This window comes from Marmota marmota, unplaced genomic scaffold, assembly GCF_001458135.2.
Source record: "Marmota marmota marmota unplaced genomic scaffold, marMar, whole genome shotgun sequence".
NCBI lineage: Eukaryota > Metazoa > Chordata > Mammalia > Rodentia > Sciuridae > Marmota > Marmota marmota.
Window position 1 is genome coordinate 477,804 of NW_026000109.1, and position 18,523 is coordinate 496,326.

Here is an 18,523-nt window from a genome sequence, read left to right on the forward strand (position 1 = left end):
AAAATGGGGAGTTGTTTAATGAGTACAGAATTTCAGTTTTGCAAGATGGAAAGAATTATGGAGATTGATGGTATGACTTTGTGTACATACTCGACACTACTGAACTGTACACTTAAAAATGGTTAAGGGCTAGGGATTTAGCTCAGTTAGTAGAGTGCTTCCCTCACATGCATAAGTCCCTGGGTTCAATACCCAGCACTACAAAAAAAAAAAGAGAGGGCTGGGATTGTAGCTCAGCGGTAGAGTGTTTGCCTAGCATGTTGAGACACTGGGTTCAATCCTCAGCACCGCATAAAAATAAATAAAGGTAGTGTGTCCATTTATAACTAAAAAAATTTTTTTAAATGGTTAAGAGGGTAAGTTTTCTGAAGAATTTCCTAAAGGGAGGAGCCATTAAGATAGATTCTCTGTTCTTGAGTAGGTCCTTGTGACTGTAAAGAGTCCAGCTGTGTCCCCATTTCACCAACATACACAATATTTGACCATGATGATAAAGAAAGCTTTCTTGTGTCAAGTGAGGGTTGAGGAGAATAGATTCTGATTCAGTTAGTTTTGGGTGGGGGCTGAAATTCTTCATTTTTCACAAGTTCTCAGGAAATACTATTGCTAGAACAGAGAAGGCTCTAGATAACTGTGAAAGATAAACTCTTGGGGAGAGGCTGAAGAATGTTGGGTGTTCGATATCCTAAGTTGTTACTCCAATCCAGTCCATTTATGCTATTGCTCTTTTCACCTATCAGTCTCTTAAAATTGGAAACTTACCTTTTACACATGGCTTTTTTTCTACACATTTCCAGACAGAACTAAAATTTGGGGTCTAGGAAATAAACTACAGTAGGACAAATAAGAGAAAGGAGCTTAGATGGATAAGAATAATTTAGCAACATGCAAGTTAATTTGCAAAATCACCCTATAAGTTATTAACAGAAAATAAGAGTTACTTCCTACATTATGTTTGAAAAGTATAATTGATCAAAGGAAGAATAAGGAAATTTTATGAGCCAAATCAATTACTGGGTTGATCTTTCAGCTCAGAAAATTTGTCAGATTCATACATGAAAATTCTTCTTGAGCACAAATAAAATGGGATGGGGCCACTTTATTTATGATTGTCTGAACTTCAGCAACGGGCTACAGCTACAGAGATCAGAGTCTAGCAAGTACTAATTTCTGACCGTGTTAAAATGTTCCCTCAAGCTAGGCATGGTAGCACACACATAAAATCCCAGCTGTTTGTTTGGCTGAGGCAGGGGGATTATAAATTCCTGAACAACTTAGTGAGACCCTGTCTCAAAATAAAAAGGACTGGGGATGTAGGCTCAGAGCTAGAGAATTTGCCTGAAGGTGCTGGGTTCAATCCCTAGTACTATAAATAAACAAACAGATAAATCAGACTGGGGATATAGCTCAGTGTTTGCCTAGAATGTATGAGCCTTGGATTTGATCCCCAGTATCTTACACACACACATACACACAAAAGTTCCCTCATCAAATTGAGCTTTTGGCATTTGTAATATACCTGTGCTGTTGGCAAACATGGTCCAAACACCTCCAACAGAAGTCTGTCTTCTCTCACTGCTTTTTCAAAGTCTGCAAAAGATACCTTGCCATCGTTGTCATAATCCTAGACAGGAAGATGATTTCTTGATAAGTGATATAGAGCCATTTTACATTTTGCCATGGAAAACAGCTGTTTAGACTAAAAGGTTCACCAAGTAAAGCTGTAAATTCACACTTTTGAAGACATTATTTACCTAAATCAGAAGGTACATATTATTTATGGATACCACTTAATTTTATTCCTATTATTCTAATAGGCATATCCAAGTCACCTTAGCAATATAAAATTTAGCCTTATCCTTAAAATTACACTTGAATTGGGGAAATAAGAAAAATAGAAGAATTCTATTATTTTACTCCTTTTGTGATGAAATAGGTGAAGCAGAGCAGATTTTTCAAGCTTAATTTTTTTTTTTGTAGCACTTGTTCCTCAAAAGATCTCTTAGTTGGGAGCCTATTGGGTAAAAAGGATAGAAGTGAAGTTGCTTTGTTATGGATCAGGTCACCAGGAGTTACAGCAGTAGCTGCTCAGGATAGACTGGAGTCATGAGATGAAGCCTGCAGATCACTGCTGGGTTTAAGGATGGTTGAGATCTGGATAGGTAGAGGAGCCACCTGAATTGACAGCAGGGTATAAGTCAGTAAAGCTTTCATGACAAGGCTTAGGATATATTACTATATTGTGCAGGTAGGGAAAATACGGAGAACTTGTGTGTAGATTATGGATGCCTTTAACTGATTAATTGAGTTGGGTCAGATGAGATGAGTCCTTGTTTTTTCACTTCTGGGCATGACTTCATCGGGGTTGCTGAGAGTTTTTAGTTGTAGATGAACACAATACCTTTATTTCATTTATTTATTTTTATGTGCTGCTGAGGGTCAAACCCAGTGCCTCACACATGTGAGGCAAGTGCTCTACAACTGAGCTACAATTCCAGCCTGGAGTCTTAATCTAGAGAAAAATTTGAATACATTGTCAAAAAAAAAAAAAGTTTATTGCAAAAACACTTCCTTGGAAAAAAGAAGGGGATGGGTGGTGCTGGGAAAGCTACTGTCTCTGAAGAAGTAATCTACACTCAGCCCTTGCAGCAGATTCAGAGTATTTCTGAAAGAAGAGGATACTCTGAAGTTTGCCTTAATGGAATCCTTGGTTGCTTTCCTGAGTTTCAGAGTAATGTCAGTGGCATGGGCCAGTGCTGCCTTGGATTCACAAAACCTTACTGTATCCAGTTTAGGGTGACAGTAAGAAAAGCGTAGAAGTCAGTATGTCCATAGAAAAGAGCTACTATTGGTTTTAGTGAAAGATAAATTTTGTACAAGGTTTTCTAATGTGACATTAGGTAAACCTTTTTATACTTCAGTTTTTGTCATCTGCAAATGGAGATAGGATTATTTTGAGGATAAAATGAATCAATACATTAAAGTTCTCTGGAGAGTCTGGCATATATAGCAGGTATTCTGTAAAGGTCAAATATTTTTATTTTTGTTATTTTGTTGTAATGAATACTTCGATGGATTGTAGGGGAGAGGTCATGAAGACAAAATAAAGTGGACCCAATTTTACATGAACTGAATCTGGCCTCCCCCTAAATTAATGAGGTTTTACTAATAGTAAAATATTTTAAGGAATAAAGTTCATATTTATGGGCTGGGATTGTAGCTCAGTGGTTGAGTGCTTACTGCGCATGCGTGAAGCACTGGGTTTGATCCTCAGCACCACATAAAAAATAAATAAATAAAACAAAGTGTGGGAGGCCAAACTAGCACGTGACCGCATTTGTCTCCTCTTCTGATTGGTTTGGCATCTCGGTTACTCTGTGATCTGGTTGCCTACGTAAGCCAGACAGTAGCCCTGATCTTAAAGGTCCAGTTACTGTGTCTCATTCATGAGCGTGCCTTCCTACATCCCCATGGCGTGGAGCTATGCTCACCTGTTCCTTTATAATATTACCCCTTGTCCTGTTTGGGTTGGAATGTTCCATGGAAACGCCCTTTTTTCCCTTCTCTTACTCTGCCCTTGGGTGTGGCCCTTCCTAGATGTCAGTCAACCTGCTGACAGTGGACATCATGAAGATAGACTCAGCCCTCTGAAATCTGACCCCTTGCCTCATTTGAATAGCTTCTCCTCAATAAAAGGGGTCAGCACATACTCGCTCTCTCTTTCTGCGGACCCTTAAGGTCAGAGGAGCCATCACAGCACACCCCGCCCCACAAAAAAAAAGTATTTCTGTCTCTTGTGTGGTTATTTCACGCAGCCCAGTTCTCCTGGAGTGACCCCTGAGTGTTTTAGTGGCATGTAACTAGGCAAATGGCGTCCCTGGTGGGCGAAAGGTTTGAGTGTTTAAGTCGCTGGGAACGCGACAACAAAGATTTAGTGTCCATCTACAATTAAAAAAAAAAATTTAAGTTAATATTTAGGACTGGGGTTGTGGCTTAGTGGTAGAATGCTTTCATTCCATCTCTGCTCATCTATCAGCCAGACACTTTTAGATGAGCAGAGATGGAATCATGAGATGAATAGAGCAGAGAATAAACAAAAAGACCTGACGTTCATCAATATAATTTAAGGAAATTAAATTTCTTAAGGTTTATGCAACATCATCTTGATTGAGTATATGCATTACAGTTTTTCAGTCTTACCATTTTCTTCAGTGCTATCTCTACCAATTCTTTTACTCCTTCATCATTCTCTTCTTCAGACGATTGTTGATACAGACTGTTCTTCAACATGTTGAATATTTCCTCTCGAGAAATGTAACCATCTCCATTCAAATAATAAACTTCAAAACACACTTTTTAAAACATAAGAAGTTTAAAGACTTGGATGAGAACCGTTAAATGTCATTAGTCTTCTCCTTAATTATTTCAACATAAGATACCAAAAGAGAAAAACAATTTATCTGCCATATTATTACTGATAGTAATATGGTAGGAAGTTATGTGGTAGGAAGATTTTAGAATAAAGAATCTTTGTTACATGTCTTTAGATATTTTAAGCAATTCATTTCCTTGAAAATTCCATTTAAAATTATTCCTATTCTCTTTCCAGGGTTCCTCTCCCCAAATCCTGATGCCAGAGGAGTAAAACATAGGAAATAAACATCATACCAACAAGACAGACTGGAGCCGCTATTAGGAAGATAATTGGGAGACTGTCCTCTTTGTGACTCTAATGTTATTTTTAATAAGTAGGTGGCTTCACTTATAACACTCCTATCTTTGGGCTTGCACTGTCTTCAACCATTTTCCTCTGCTCAGTTGTCTAAAACAAATCTAACAGCAGAGTATTAGTGTCCAGTGGTTAGTGTGTGTTTAACTTAATCCTGTGCCAACCCTCATGTTTTCTTTGATGAAAAGATGAGGAATGGGCTGGGGATGTGGCTCAAGCAGTAGCGCGCTCGCCTGGCATGCGTGTGGCCCGGGTTTGATCCTCAGCACCACATACAAACAAAGATGTTGTATCCGCCGAGAACTAAAAAATAATAAAATAAATATTTAAAAAAAAAGGTGAGGAATGGCCTCAAAATAACACATGAACAGACCCACATCAGGGGCTGAGCCCAGAAGCATCCTCAGAAGCCTCAGCCCTGCCAGCTGATCAGAGTTGACACAAGCCTGACCCTTAGCTGCTGTTCTTAGCCTGGGCTGTAAGCCAAAGAATCATTCTAGGGACATTTGAGCATTATGGAACCAGGGAAGGAAGTGATTGGGGCTCTAGCACTTGGGACTCTTCCATGACCTAACAAATAGGCCACCCATTTCATCTGGTCTGTTTTATTTTTTCAAGCTGTTGTGAATAACTTTTGCAAAGTTGTTATAGACAACACTGATTTCATATTTTTAAATGCATAAGCATTCACTACAAAATTGATGATATATATTATTAAGGCAGTAATTCCATCTTACATTTCAACTTTTCTTCAAATGTCCCTCGAAGAAACACTGACAATCCTTTTACCCATTCTTTCACATTTATGGAGTTATCATTGTCTTTGTCAAGTGCAGAAAAGACTAAAACAAACAAAGAAAAAAGAATGTTGGTATGTTGTAATTGAGATGTTTTATAACTTAACTGTGTGTGTGTGTGTGTGTGTGTGTGTGTGTGTGTGTGTGAGAGAGAGAGAGAGAGAGAGAGGAGAGAGAGAGAGAATAGATAGAAAAACTCCCACATTGAGGAGGAAAAACGGTTTTGGTCCAATCACCCAGAAAGTGTCAAAATTATTGGAAATGTGTTTTCCCCTATACACTTAAAACAAAAAGTCATTCTGTTTCATGAGAAAGAATGTGCTTCATTTTTTATGTTTTATACAGTCACAGCGGGGCCAAGACAAACAATGTAGCTAATAAGTGACATAATTTCTATTCCTAAAAATTTGTTCCTATGATGCTAGGTAATCTGGTGATAAAAAGTGGTGGAAATTTTGCTCTAAAAAGTTTCCAAAACTACTTGAAGGTAAATTATTTAAATAATACACTATTTTAAAAATTGCCAGTGAAATCTTGATATTATACTGTAGAAGATAAATTAAAATGTTATTTACTCTTTTGGAGATGATAAATATGTTAATGATTTTGATTATTGTAGTTGTTTTACAGGTGTATACATATGTCAAAACTTACAAAATTGTTCACTTTAAAGATCTGTTACTGAAACTAATTGGATTACACTATTTCTTATTTCAAGTAATATAATTTTTGATTTCTAATGAAGAGTCATTATCATTTTTATACTGATACATTCTCCATTTTTTTGAGGAAAAAGAGGTCAATGAATAATTTGTCTGTAATATATAACCCCCAAAACATCATGATTAAAAGCCACAAGATGCTTCTCTTTTGAGAATTTATTTATTGCTGATTATTTCTCAAAGCCATACAGCTATGGAGATATGAAATTCTGAGTGAATTTGTATTAAAAAAAGCATCTTTGGGGCTGGGGTTGTTGGCTCAGTGGTAGAGCACTTGCCTAGCGTGTGTGAAGCTCTGTTTGATCCTCAGCACCACATAAAAAAATAAATAAATAAAAAATAAAGGTATTGTGTCCAACTAAGACTTAAAAAAAAGGCATCCTCACAAATGGATGAAATTGAAGGACATCATGTTAATTAAAATAAGCCTAACACATAAAGACAAGGAGTATCACACATTTTCTCTCATATGTGAAAACTAAAAAAACCCCAAAATCTCAAAGTAGAAGAGATGCTATATTTGGGAAGGGGATGGTATTGAAAGAAGGAAGGGTGGAGGAGGGAGAACAAGAGGTTGTAGAAGGGGTAGTGGTAGACATGATCAAGGCACAATATGTTCATATATGAAAGTGTCACAGTGAAACCCATTCATTTGTACAATTAGTGTGAGTTAATTATAAAAATTTTAAAATAGTAGTTTTTATAGAAACCATCCTCATGGGACTGGGATTGGGTTCAGTGGTAGAGTGCTTGCCTAGTAAGTGTGAGGCACTGGGTTCGATCCTCAGCACCCCATAAAAATAAATAAAATAAAGATATTGTGTTCACCTACAAAAAAAAAATGTAAAAAAAACCATCCTCACAAACAATTACCTATTTGGCAATGAAAAAAGTTCAGTCTATGATGAAAATTGAATACATATTATGTAGTTTCCATTCAGATTGACATGTTTTAGTCTGTTAATGACTTCTTACCCCTATCCATCAATGTATCATCAGTCATTCCAAATATGTTGTTCAGGATCCCTCGAAATTTGTTACGATCTAGCCCAGTATTTCCAGATTTCCCACCAGTTCTTCCCACCACGCTGTAAAAGAGTCTTATGAGACACTCTACTTCACTTCTTTTGACTGTAAAGTGAAAATACAAATACAACTTAGATTTAATCATTGAATTATTTAACCTAATTACATATATTTTACTAAGCTACTATTTTGTTCCTTTAATGCTAGTCTGAAGATAGGGGGAAAAAGAATGATACAGACTTCTTAAGAGCTTACACAATTAAGGTGGGCCTAACTCAGAAATTCTTAAGACAGTATGTAACTGCTAAATTATGTAATATAATGATCACTAACATAGACATGTGAAATTGGTTTGGTGGAGGGGAGTTGAGCCATTTTCTTTCTTTCTTTTTCTTCTTTTTTTGAGAGAGAGAGAGAGAGAGAGAGAGAGAGAGAGAATTTAATATTTTTTTTTTTTTAGTTTTCAGCAGACACAACATCTTTGTTTGTATGTGGTGCTGATGATTGAACCTGGGCTGCATGCATGTCAGGCGAGCGTGCTACCACTTGAGCCACATCCCTAGCCCCGAGTTGGGCCATTTTCATGGGAGAAGTAGACTTTGAACTGGGCCTTGAAGGATGTATATAGTAATTTATTTAGGAAGGAGTGTGTTGGAGGCAGTAAGAAGTGAATTTTATGGAAATTGAATAACAGTTAATAAAAGAGGTAGAATTAGGGTTGAGATTGAACATGTCTTAATGGGAGTTGGGAAGAAGTGATAAGGTAGCAGAGGATTGGCTGATGGGAGAAGGGCATTTTTTTCCCTTCTTTTTGATAAGAGATTGAACTCAGGTATTCGACCACTCAGCCACATCCCCAGCCCTATTTTTTATTTTATTTAGAGACAGGGTCTCACTGAGTTGCTTAGCACCTCACTTTTGCTGAGGCTGGCTTTGAACTTGTGACCCTCCTGCCTCAGGTTCCCTAGCTGCTGGGATTACAGGCATGCACTACCATGCCCAGCGGTGAGGATGTAGGGGGAAAGACACACTCATACATTGCTGGTGGAGCTGTAAATTGGTGCAACCAATCTGAAAAGCAGTATGGAGATTCCTTAGAAAACTTGGAATGGAATCATCATTTGACCCAGCTATCCCACTCCTTGGAATTCAGATACTTAACAGCTCCTGTCCCTAACCCATTAAGTCTAACCTCTGGATTCACAATTCTGACAGTACATCAGAATCACCTGTGTATTTCTTCAAAACAGCATTTTACTAAGTCTGGAGCAAGACCTGTGTATGTGAATATTTAAAAACTTCAGGTTAAAACGGACAGATCTGGTATTCACAAAGTCCTGTTGATTTTCGGCAGCATCTCAGGCTCCCTCCCAGGTTTTCTGTCCTTATTTCCACCTTCTTGGCCAAAGCCCTGTCCTGTCACTCCACTCCTGGCTTTAAGACTTCTCACTTTTCTCCTTTGATACAACTTTGCCAGATGAATTTTCCTAAACCATTTTGACTACCCCTGATCTCTTGTTGCAAAATATTTACTGGCTTAACCCCAAAATTCTCAATCCCTGGGATATAAGAGTCAACTGAGCTCTTGTTTAAAAGTTGATTCTTGGGCTTACTGTTAGTAATTCTGATTTAGATCTGGAACAAGTCCTAGGAACCTGCATAGTTAATAAGCATGGGGCAGAGAAGGGGTAGATTCTCTGAGGTGGTCCAAAAATGAACATTATGAGAAATACTGCTCCTGTTCAACAAATATTTTTCCTCCCTTTGGTAGGAGTGATCAGAGATACATTTCACAATATATATGAATTTTGGTAAGGTAGCTGACAAACTCTTTCATTCTTATAGATATCTAGCACAATGGTAGGCTCTCAATAAATATTTGCCAAGCAAATGATAAAACACTGTCACTTGTAAATGGAAGTACTTGTCAAATTCAGGACTTAAGTTGGAGAGGTGAAGAAATATGTGAAATAAGAGTCACTTCTAGATGCCAAATGATCAGTTAAATAAAGCAACATGAAATGATTAGGTTTTGAAAGTCCCCAGTGTTATCTAATACCTGGAGTGAAAATTTGGGACACTTCTAGAGACTTTTAATACATCTAGGGTGGTTTTACATTTTCAATTAAAACCTTTTTGATTATGATGGTATAGTTAATCCTGTAATTATTATATTTATATTTGGAATAAGAAGTATAGTCAGGCTTAACTATAGAACGTGTAGGCCTAGCGAACAATGAAAAAGCAAGTCTCTTGTTCAGAAACTGTGAGCAACCGAATATTAAATTATAAATGGGGCCCAGTGAGAATGTACAGTTTGCATACCTGTGAGGCCATACCCTTGAAGTGATTATTTACCTGTTTCCCCCACTAGATTTAAGGTAATTATTTGGAAAAGGTGAATTATTTGTGTCTCCAAAGCATCACCCAATGAAGCTTTCTGAAATGTTTTATATCTGTGCTGTTCAGTTTGGTGTGCTGTTCAGTTTGGTAGTTGTCACCCACATGTTGACCCCTGAAAAGTGGCTAGTGTGATCAAGAAAATGGATTTTATTTTAAACCAGTTTTTACATGTAAGTAGTCAAAAGCAGCTAGTGGCTACCATATTAGTCAGTGCAACTCTAGAGAGCAGAATAAAGATTAATATGTACAAGTTATATTAGCTCCAGAACATAAAACATTCTAGATCTGTCTGAAAAAAAAAAATTGGTATTTGCTGTGTGGGAACAATTTCCTTTGTGAGGTCACTGGAGGTAACTAGCTTTCTGAGGAGAGTCGCATGGTGGAAGTTGTATGGACTAGAAGAGTCCTTCTGATCAATGACTAAATTATGAAGATTTCCACTTGAGGTCTAAAGCAAAGCCCAGGAGAAATCACTTCAACATTTTGCCAAATCAGACAATTAGAATTTTGTACATCAAAAGAAATAATAAAAAGTCAATCCCTGTGAGGTTAAGATAATTACTCCCTCTTGTTAGCTCCCACCATTCCTACCCACTAACAACAAAATTTCAGTCACAAGACCAGTGTCTATCCTGGTCTCAACTGCAGTGAGTCAAGAACTGAGCTAAATTTAAGGAGTCTTTATTGTGCACTTACTATGTGAGAGCAAGCTACATAGAAAGAGCACAAGGACTCTCTGAAATGCTTATCAATAGGGTTAATTTGAGAACTAAAGATAATATTTTAGTGGAGTCTACAGCATCAGATTCAACATCAACTTTGCCAGAACCAGAAAAGTCCACTAGCTAACTTTTGATAAAAAGATCTAATTTTGGTTTCTAGTACTGAAAACTAGGAAAATATCACATACCCTATTGGGTTTGTGCTTAAAATTTAAAGATGCTTAATATAAACCACTTAGTACAGTGTCTCATTAAGGAAAAGCTCAGTAAATACAGGTTATTTGTGATCAGAGTGTAAAACAGTTAACTATTCATTCAGGGCTTAAGTTTTTGCACAGGAATTAGTGTCAAAAGCTTTGAGAAAACGAAGGAATCCAATACCTTCTTTTTTTCAAATACAGTACTATGAGATATGGTTCTGATCAATTATATATTCCTATCTACAGATCCCAGCAATTGCTTTCAAATAACAAACTATAATATTCAACATATGGCTAGCAGACATTGCTAAAATAACTTGATTATTATGGGGGAATTGGATTTTAAAAATATGTAAAACTTCCTTTTTAAAAAATATTTATTTTTGGTTGTAGATGGACACATTACCTTTATTTTATTTATTTTTATGTGGTGCCAAGGATCGAACCCAGGGCCTTGGACATACTAGGCGAGCATTTTACCCCTGAGCCACACTCCAGGTCCCAAATTTCCTTTTGAATGTTCTAAGACTCAGCCTCCATTAAGAAAGAAATGACAGTATTTATTATACTCAGCACTGGCTAAATCTACAGAACAGATATTAAGCATGTAATATATGTAAGCAAGATTGGTAAACAGATCCTTAGAAGTGCCTGAGGAACTTCAATCACATAAATCCCAAATGGAAAACTGAGTTAAGACTTCAGTGGAAGTTGTAGGTGGTATTACCCTGAGGTCGTACAAGATGAAATGGACGTATTCCATAATGAGACTGAAATAATGAGTCTGTGGCTGAAATTAAGTAACTTCATGAATGTCTAACAGATTGAGAATTATCAGTCAGGACTTTCAGTCATATCCGAGAAACAAAACTGTTAAGATTCCTTGTTAAAGTTGATTCATGGCAAGGCTTAAAAAAGTGTTACATTGAACTAACTTTAATAAGCAAATATTTTCTGTGTGCAAAGTACCATGCTGTTTTTTAAAATTATTTTTATTAATTCTGGAGTAGAGCAATCATTCACCATTGAGTTTTGTGCCAGAAAATTCAGGGAATTGGCCAAAGTAAACCTTTATACTTAAAAATTTTTCATTAAATTTCAGTATGACTAAAATAAAATCAGTTCTTAGTTGTCAGATAACCCTTTCACATGATGCCATGTAAATCCTCAAGCTCTTCTTCTCACATACATTTTAGGATACCCAAAGGTTAAAATATTTTGTTTAGTATAATTGCTTAATTGCCTATTTTTAATAGATAGCCAAAATAGTACATAGAAGTAGAGGGAATCTATTTTAGGTTTACAAAGCACTTGTTAATGTCCAACTAATGTCTATTGATTTTTTAATTTGACAGAACCAATGTTCAGGCAGTATAGGATGTCTGGTCAGTACTTACAGCTCTTGACAGTTTTACTGATGGGTTCCACCAGTTTCTTCAGAACCCTCTGGTTCATGTTGACTGTGGCTCCAGCACACAATAAGATTCCCCAGATAGTCAAGCTCTAAGCCTGGGTGTCTTGAGTTACACCGATAGCAGAGGTCACTACTCTAATCTCAGACACAATGAGACCATGGCAACTAGCCAGCAACCAAACAAAAGGTTTCTAAGCAGTTGAAAAAAAATATGCAACAATGGTTGCCACTACTTGGGATATATGCAGGAATTTCATTAAGGTTATTTTGATCTGAAACGTTATAGTAATTCTAACATCTTTTCTTTTGGGCTAAGTATCACTTAAAGTTGCATTTCATATTTTTGCCATTTATATTATCAGCACAAATCAGAAATGTTTTTCCACTTTATTTGAACATAAAATAACTAAGATCACAACGAGCTTATTAAGTTGAAATAATTTTCTAGGGCGTCAACATTTCCTTCAAAGGTTATAACCTCCTCTAAACTCTAACCAAGCACCCTTATGAAATCCAAATGAGAGGCTTCAATCTGGGAGCTTCTAGGATGTAAAAACCCACTTTCATGCCTCCTATTTAGACCTGACTGACTAGCTAGCAAGAAACATGGTTAGGACAAAGCTGAACTCATATGTCTATTTTAAAATCCACGCTACCTACTAGTCTATGGTCTGTTGGCCTTCACTGTAGTAAGATCAAGAAAATGTACTAAAATTATTTCTAGAATTTTGGATGCAATATTCTTATGGTACTAGAGATTAAACCCAGGGCCTCACAAATGCTTAGACACACATCTTTTATCACTGAGCTATATCCCGAGCATATCCCCAGCCCTAAGATACAATATTCTTACCAATTTGGGTAGGGTGGGTCTTAGGGATTAAACCCAGAGCCTCATATGCTACCACTGAGCTATACCCCCACCCCCCTTACTAGATTCTTTTTTTTTTTTTAAGAGAGAGAGAGAGAGAATTTTAATATTTATTTTTAGTTTTCGGCGGACACAACATCTTTCTTTGTATGTGGTGCTGAGGATCGAACCTGGGCCGCATGCATGCCAGGCAAGCGTGCTACCGCTTGAGCCACATCCCCAGCCCCCTTACTAGATTCTTAACATTAAAATTAGTTTTAAGCCAGGGCATCAACATTTCCTTCAAAGGTTATAACCTCCTCTAAGCTGGCCAAAGTAAACCTTTATACTTAAATATTTAATACTTAATAATTACATGGCTGTAATCCCAGCTACCTGGGAGGCCTTGGCCCTAAGCAATTAGTGAGACCCTGCCTCAAAATAAAAATAAAAAAGGGCTGGGGATATGGTTCAGTGATTATGCACCCCTATCTTCAATCTCAGGGACAAAAAAAAAAAAAAAGTTTTAAAACAAGGCAAATAATTGGGGGCAGGGGGCTGTCTTCCTAAAATCTTCCTTCCAAAAATACTAGATGGATGCTCATAGGTTTTAAGTTAAAAAAAGTTCAAATAGCAGTTCTCACTTGGCTTCCCTGAGGTTAGTCTACTGTTTACAATGAAAAGATAGAAAATTAATTTTTAACACATCTTAAATGAAAAAAAAAAAAGAACCTGTATTCTGAATAAAATAAAATCAAGACACTCTAATGGTACTTCAAATACCTAAATACACTGAGGGCAACCAAGGAAATTCAAAGTGACTAAAGTAAGTAGCACTGGTATAGAGCCAATTTTTCTATCCAGACACTCATCAATTTCTGGCAGTTATCCAAGTACCGTTATCGAAACAACATGCCTCGTCTTTGTACAATTGGTGTTCAGTTACTCAAGAAAGACAAAGCGTGGTTTGTGGAAGGAGGAAGAGATATTATTATCCTGTACATTGTAGTTAACTATGAAATAAACATAACTGACAGCATTACTCTGTCAAATACTCTTTCCATACATTACTGGAAGACTGTTATTAGAAAAACAATGAAAAAAGGTGTTTCATATTCAGTAAACAGAATCTGAAAAGTATAGTTTTTTTTTTTTTTAATCAAATCACATTGTTCCCTCTTCCCCAGCCTAATGAACAGTTGCTTCTAGCGGGACAGGACAATTATATTCTGGACCAGTCTATAAAGTTATGCTTCTATATTCATAGCAAAACTAACCAACAAATGACCTAATAAATTTTTTTTTTGGCACTTTCATTAACAATTTTCTTTTGGAATATGAAATGCTGGTCAAAATTTCTGTGTACTTGAGCATAGATATCTTTTGACAGTATGCAGTCTTAAGCACAAAATCTAAAGGAATTTTCTAGGAAATGTTACTTTTATAGTTAAAAAACTTGTGGTTCTATCTTATCTACCTACTAACCAAGTGGTATTTATCTTTATAACTACCTGTGACCCAAAGGGAGATAAGAACACAGCTATTTTTAAGTAAAATAGCTATTTATTCAGCCTCGTCATGCCAAAATGTTCTGTGCATATGCCACTATAATCAGCATACCCCCTGTAACAGGCAAAACTGTACATCAAATTATATTTCATATTACTTGATTATATAAAAATGTAAAATGAAAGTGATTTATCAATTCCTTTTAACATTCCTAATAATTCAGCAGAAGATATGAGGCACAAAATCTTAGTAAAATATGACACAGAAAGAGCAGTGATAAAACTCTCACTTAAATTTAACTCATTATAATTTGTTATTAACATACAAAGACAACAAGCTTTTAAAACATTATATTTACTAAGATTCTGGCAACAGCTTTATGTAACAAGATACAGCATACCAGGCCTGCCATTCAACTTGTTTATATAAGTCTCAGCTTCAATATGAAGCTGTTAAAAAAAAAAAAAAAAAAAAAAAAAAATCAAAACCCTGCTTTTTACATGCTAAATATCTTGGCAAGTATGCCACTAAACATAGTAATGAACTTAAGACAGCAAGAGTAAGGAGTTAACAAAAGCTAAACATTGCAGCCTAAACAAAATTCATACAAAAAATAAAGTAACTATTGCTGGTTACATAAAATTTTCCTGACCAGTTAAACTTAACTGTATAAAACATGCATTTTAGAATCTTCAGCTATCAAGTCCAAAAGGTACCAGTGTCTATCTCCAAAGCCAAAGTATAGTCAAACTTAATTCAAATGACGTAACACATTCTAAAGCTAAAAAACATTCAGTTATTATTATCATGGAGATAAATACCAGAGCTTCGGGGACTTTCTCATGCTGTAAAGGGTTGTTTTTCTGGTTCACTCAAAGCAGCATATGATAAAGTCCAAGGATGTCATTAAGCTCAGTAAAGGGTAAAGACTGTTGGTACCCAGCTCTGACCTCCCCAGGAAGCATGGCTACTGTGTCCATAAAAGTAGGATGTGTGAAGATCAAAGGCACGCTATTCTGCTAGCTAAAGAGATAGCAAATCACCCCCCTCCACTTTAAAATCTCCTTCCCCAGGTAAATAAAAGCATACAAGGGGGAAAAATTAAAATACACTTATCTACACAGTAAGGATTTTGAAATATTAATGTGATCCCTACTTTAAAAATTTTAACTAGAGTCATCTGGTCAATTCTGATTATACCTTAAAGATGCATCCAGATTCAATTTGTGTTGATTTATCACTAGGTACTTCTAGTTTAAAATATTAGCTTTATTCCCAAATATCTTAACCACTAGTATGACTGCAGTGTATTATCTTCCAGTTATCAAGCACTGGAAGAAAAAACAGATGTTCAAGCAGCAGGCAATAATCATGGCCCTTCCACACAGTGGCCTCTGAATGGCTCTAATAGTCCAGGAATAATTCTAAAAACAAGAAAATTCATGCATTTTAGTAAATATGTCATAATTTTCACAGTTGAAATTTCCTTTGACATTGCACTTTCTTTATAAGGGAATCCTGGTTTTTCTTATTGTTACGGTGAGTCAGGACTTGAACTAGCAGCCTTCTTTTTCTTCTTCTTACTGTGTTTCTTATGCTTCTTTTTCTTTTTGGTTTTTTCCTGTAAAGACAATTCTACGTTAGATATCACTACATCATGAAAATATGCAAATTATGAACATCTTTACAATTGTACTTCTAAGCTACTATAAGCAATTTATACAAGATAAACTACTCAAAACATTTTTCCAAGAGTCCTAACTACCAGTATCATATGAGCACTAGGAGTCTTTTGTTGATTTTCTTTAAAAAAAAAATTTTTTTTTTTTTAGTTATTTTATTTATTTTTATGTGGTGCTGAGGTTTGAACCCAGTGCCTCGCACATGCTAGGTGAGCACTCTACGCTGAGCCACAACCCAGCCCTTTTGTTGATTTTCAGAAAGGCAGCAAAACACTTAAGTCATTAGCACATTACCACAGCTTCTAACAAAATTCCCTGTAGACAATAAATTAAATTGAATCATGCTATCAATTGTTATATTTCCTGTTTTATAATTTCTACAAGTAAAGTAATTGTAGCTACTGCAAAGGAGTATCCCATCACAGTACAACATTTGTTTTGGTAAAATAAAATAATAGTTTTTAGAGAGAACAGAAATATTAAATCAGCCTTTTTTTTTTCTTTTTTGGTACCAGGGATTGAACACAGGGGCACCTGACTGCTGAGCCACATCCCCAGCCCTATTTTGAATTTTATTTAGAGACAGGGCGTCACTGAGTTGCTTAGTTAAACTTGCTTTTTGCTGAAACTAGCTCTGAACTCATGATCCTCCTGTCTTAGCCTCCAGAGCTGCTGGGATTATAGGCGTGTGCCACCCAACCCGGCTTAAATCTGCTATTTTTAAGTAAATAGGAACACATACTATGCACAGCTCAGTCTGGAAGCACTACTTTATTAAATTAACAGCAACTCATTAGTATATTGACATACAGCTGAAAACTACTGTAATGTGTTTTTTTGTTTGTTCGTATATTTTTGTTTTAAGGTTCTGGGGATTGAGTCCAGTAGCATTTTACCACTGAGCTACATTCCCAACCTTTTAAATTTTTTTTTTTTTTTTAAATTTGAGACATGGTCTTGCTAAATTACTGGACTAGCCTCAAAGTTGGGGTCCTCCTGCCTTACAGGCGAGTGCCACCATGTCTGGCTATTGTGCTTCTAAAACAAATGCTTAATCTTTAGAATTAAATGCCATTTTTTTTTAGAAAAAGTAGTCAAATTCTGAGTAAGATGAAAGAGAGCTGAAGTTCTGCTTATCTCCAGCTCTTTCAGACAACTTTTGCTATAGAAGTGAAGGCAGAACTTCTGGAAAAATAGATACTTGAAAAGGTTACACCAAAAGAAAGACTTGCTGGGCACGGAGGGGCATGCCTATAATCCCAGTGGCTCGGAAAGCTGAGGCAGAATGATCACAAGTTCTAGGCCAACCTCAGCAACTTAGTGAGACCCTGTTTCAATATAAAAAATAGAAAGGGCTATAAAGTGCTCCTGGTACAAAACAAAACAAAAAATAGACATATTAAGGACAGGAAATGCAACCTCCTATCCACTTCCATATCTATTAGCACTATCCACGATTTTCTAAGACCTCTATAAATAGCAGTAACTTTGATGATTTTCTTTTTAGTACTTAGGGAATTTTACAACAAAGTCCACAATTTTATAATTTGGTCATTCATTTATCCATTCATGTGCTGAGACTCAAACAACGGCCCGATGCATGCCTGGTAAGTACTCTACCACTAATTTATATCCCCATCCCCAATTGGGGCTTTTAAAACTAAGTGACCTTTCTCTTCTCAAAATATTTTTTCTTCTTAATTTCTTAAATGTCACTCTGCTGTTTTTTTTTATCACAAAGACCTCTTCATTTCCCATGCTGGCTACTCTCCTCTTCAACCTTCCTGGGGGCTTCCTTCCCTTCGTTCCCAATGTTTTCCCAGTCACATGCTTTAACTTCCACGTAAATATCAATGATGCCCAAATCTTTACCATATAGTCTTAACTGCTTTGAACTTAAACTTTTAAGTGTCTCGTTAACAGATCTTTTTGTCCAGGAGACATATTTTAAATCACTATAACAACATGCTTTATTTTTGTCTCCAAATCTTGTAGTAGCCACTTTAGTAAATGGCACAATTAATTTGTCACTTTTGCTTAAGTCAAAGCTTTTACCTTCTTTGTTTTAACTTTACTCTCCACATCCAAAGCACGAAGCAAGTCCTACCATCTATGTTCAAAATGTACCTCAAATCCATCCATGCCTGTTCATTTGTGTGTATGTGTGTGTGCTGGGGATTGAACTCAGGGGCACTTGACCACTGAGCCATATCCTCAGCACTATTTTTGTATTTTATTTAATGACAAGGTCTCAAAGTTGCTTAGCATCCCTCTGTTCCTGAGGCTGGCTTTGAACTCATGATCCTCCTGTCTCAGCCTTCCAAGCCACTGGGATAATAGGCGTGCACTATGGCACCTGGCCCAGTTCATTTTTGTCACCCCCCCACATGGTATAAACATTACTCTTCACCTGAGTCCACTAGTCTCCACTGGTGAAGTTTTTTTTTTTTTTTTTTTTTTTTTTTTTTT

General features: G+C 36.4%; 2 protein-coding genes across 3 annotated transcripts in view; both read right to left on the reverse strand.

The window, feature by feature from the left end:
- Window positions 1-1,500: 1,500 nt before the first annotated feature.
- LOC107160056 (calaxin-like) lies at window positions 1,501-13,017 on the reverse strand. The gene is made up of 5 exons (XM_048784618.1): window positions 11,997-13,017; window positions 7,224-7,379; window positions 5,467-5,571; window positions 4,201-4,352; window positions 1,501-1,590 (listed from the first exon to the last, which is right to left on the reverse strand). The coding sequence occupies exons 1-5, from the start codon at window positions 12,052-12,054 to the stop codon at window positions 1,573-1,575; spliced, it is 489 nt and encodes a 162-aa protein (XP_048640575.1). The 5' UTR covers window positions 12,055-13,017; the 3' UTR covers window positions 1,501-1,572.
- Window positions 13,018-13,969: 952 nt separating this feature from the next.
- The window catches only part of Fam133b (family with sequence similarity 133 member B), a 24,588-nt gene continuing 20,034 nt past the window's right edge, over window positions 13,970-18,523 (reverse strand). For both annotated transcript variants that reach the window (XM_048784617.1, XM_048784616.1), the window contains one exon: window positions 13,970-15,993. In XM_048784617.1, the coding sequence (XP_048640574.1) occupies window positions 15,907-15,993 (87 nt within the window). In that variant the 3' untranslated portion in view covers window positions 13,970-15,906. The remainder of the gene's footprint in view (window positions 15,994-18,523) is intronic.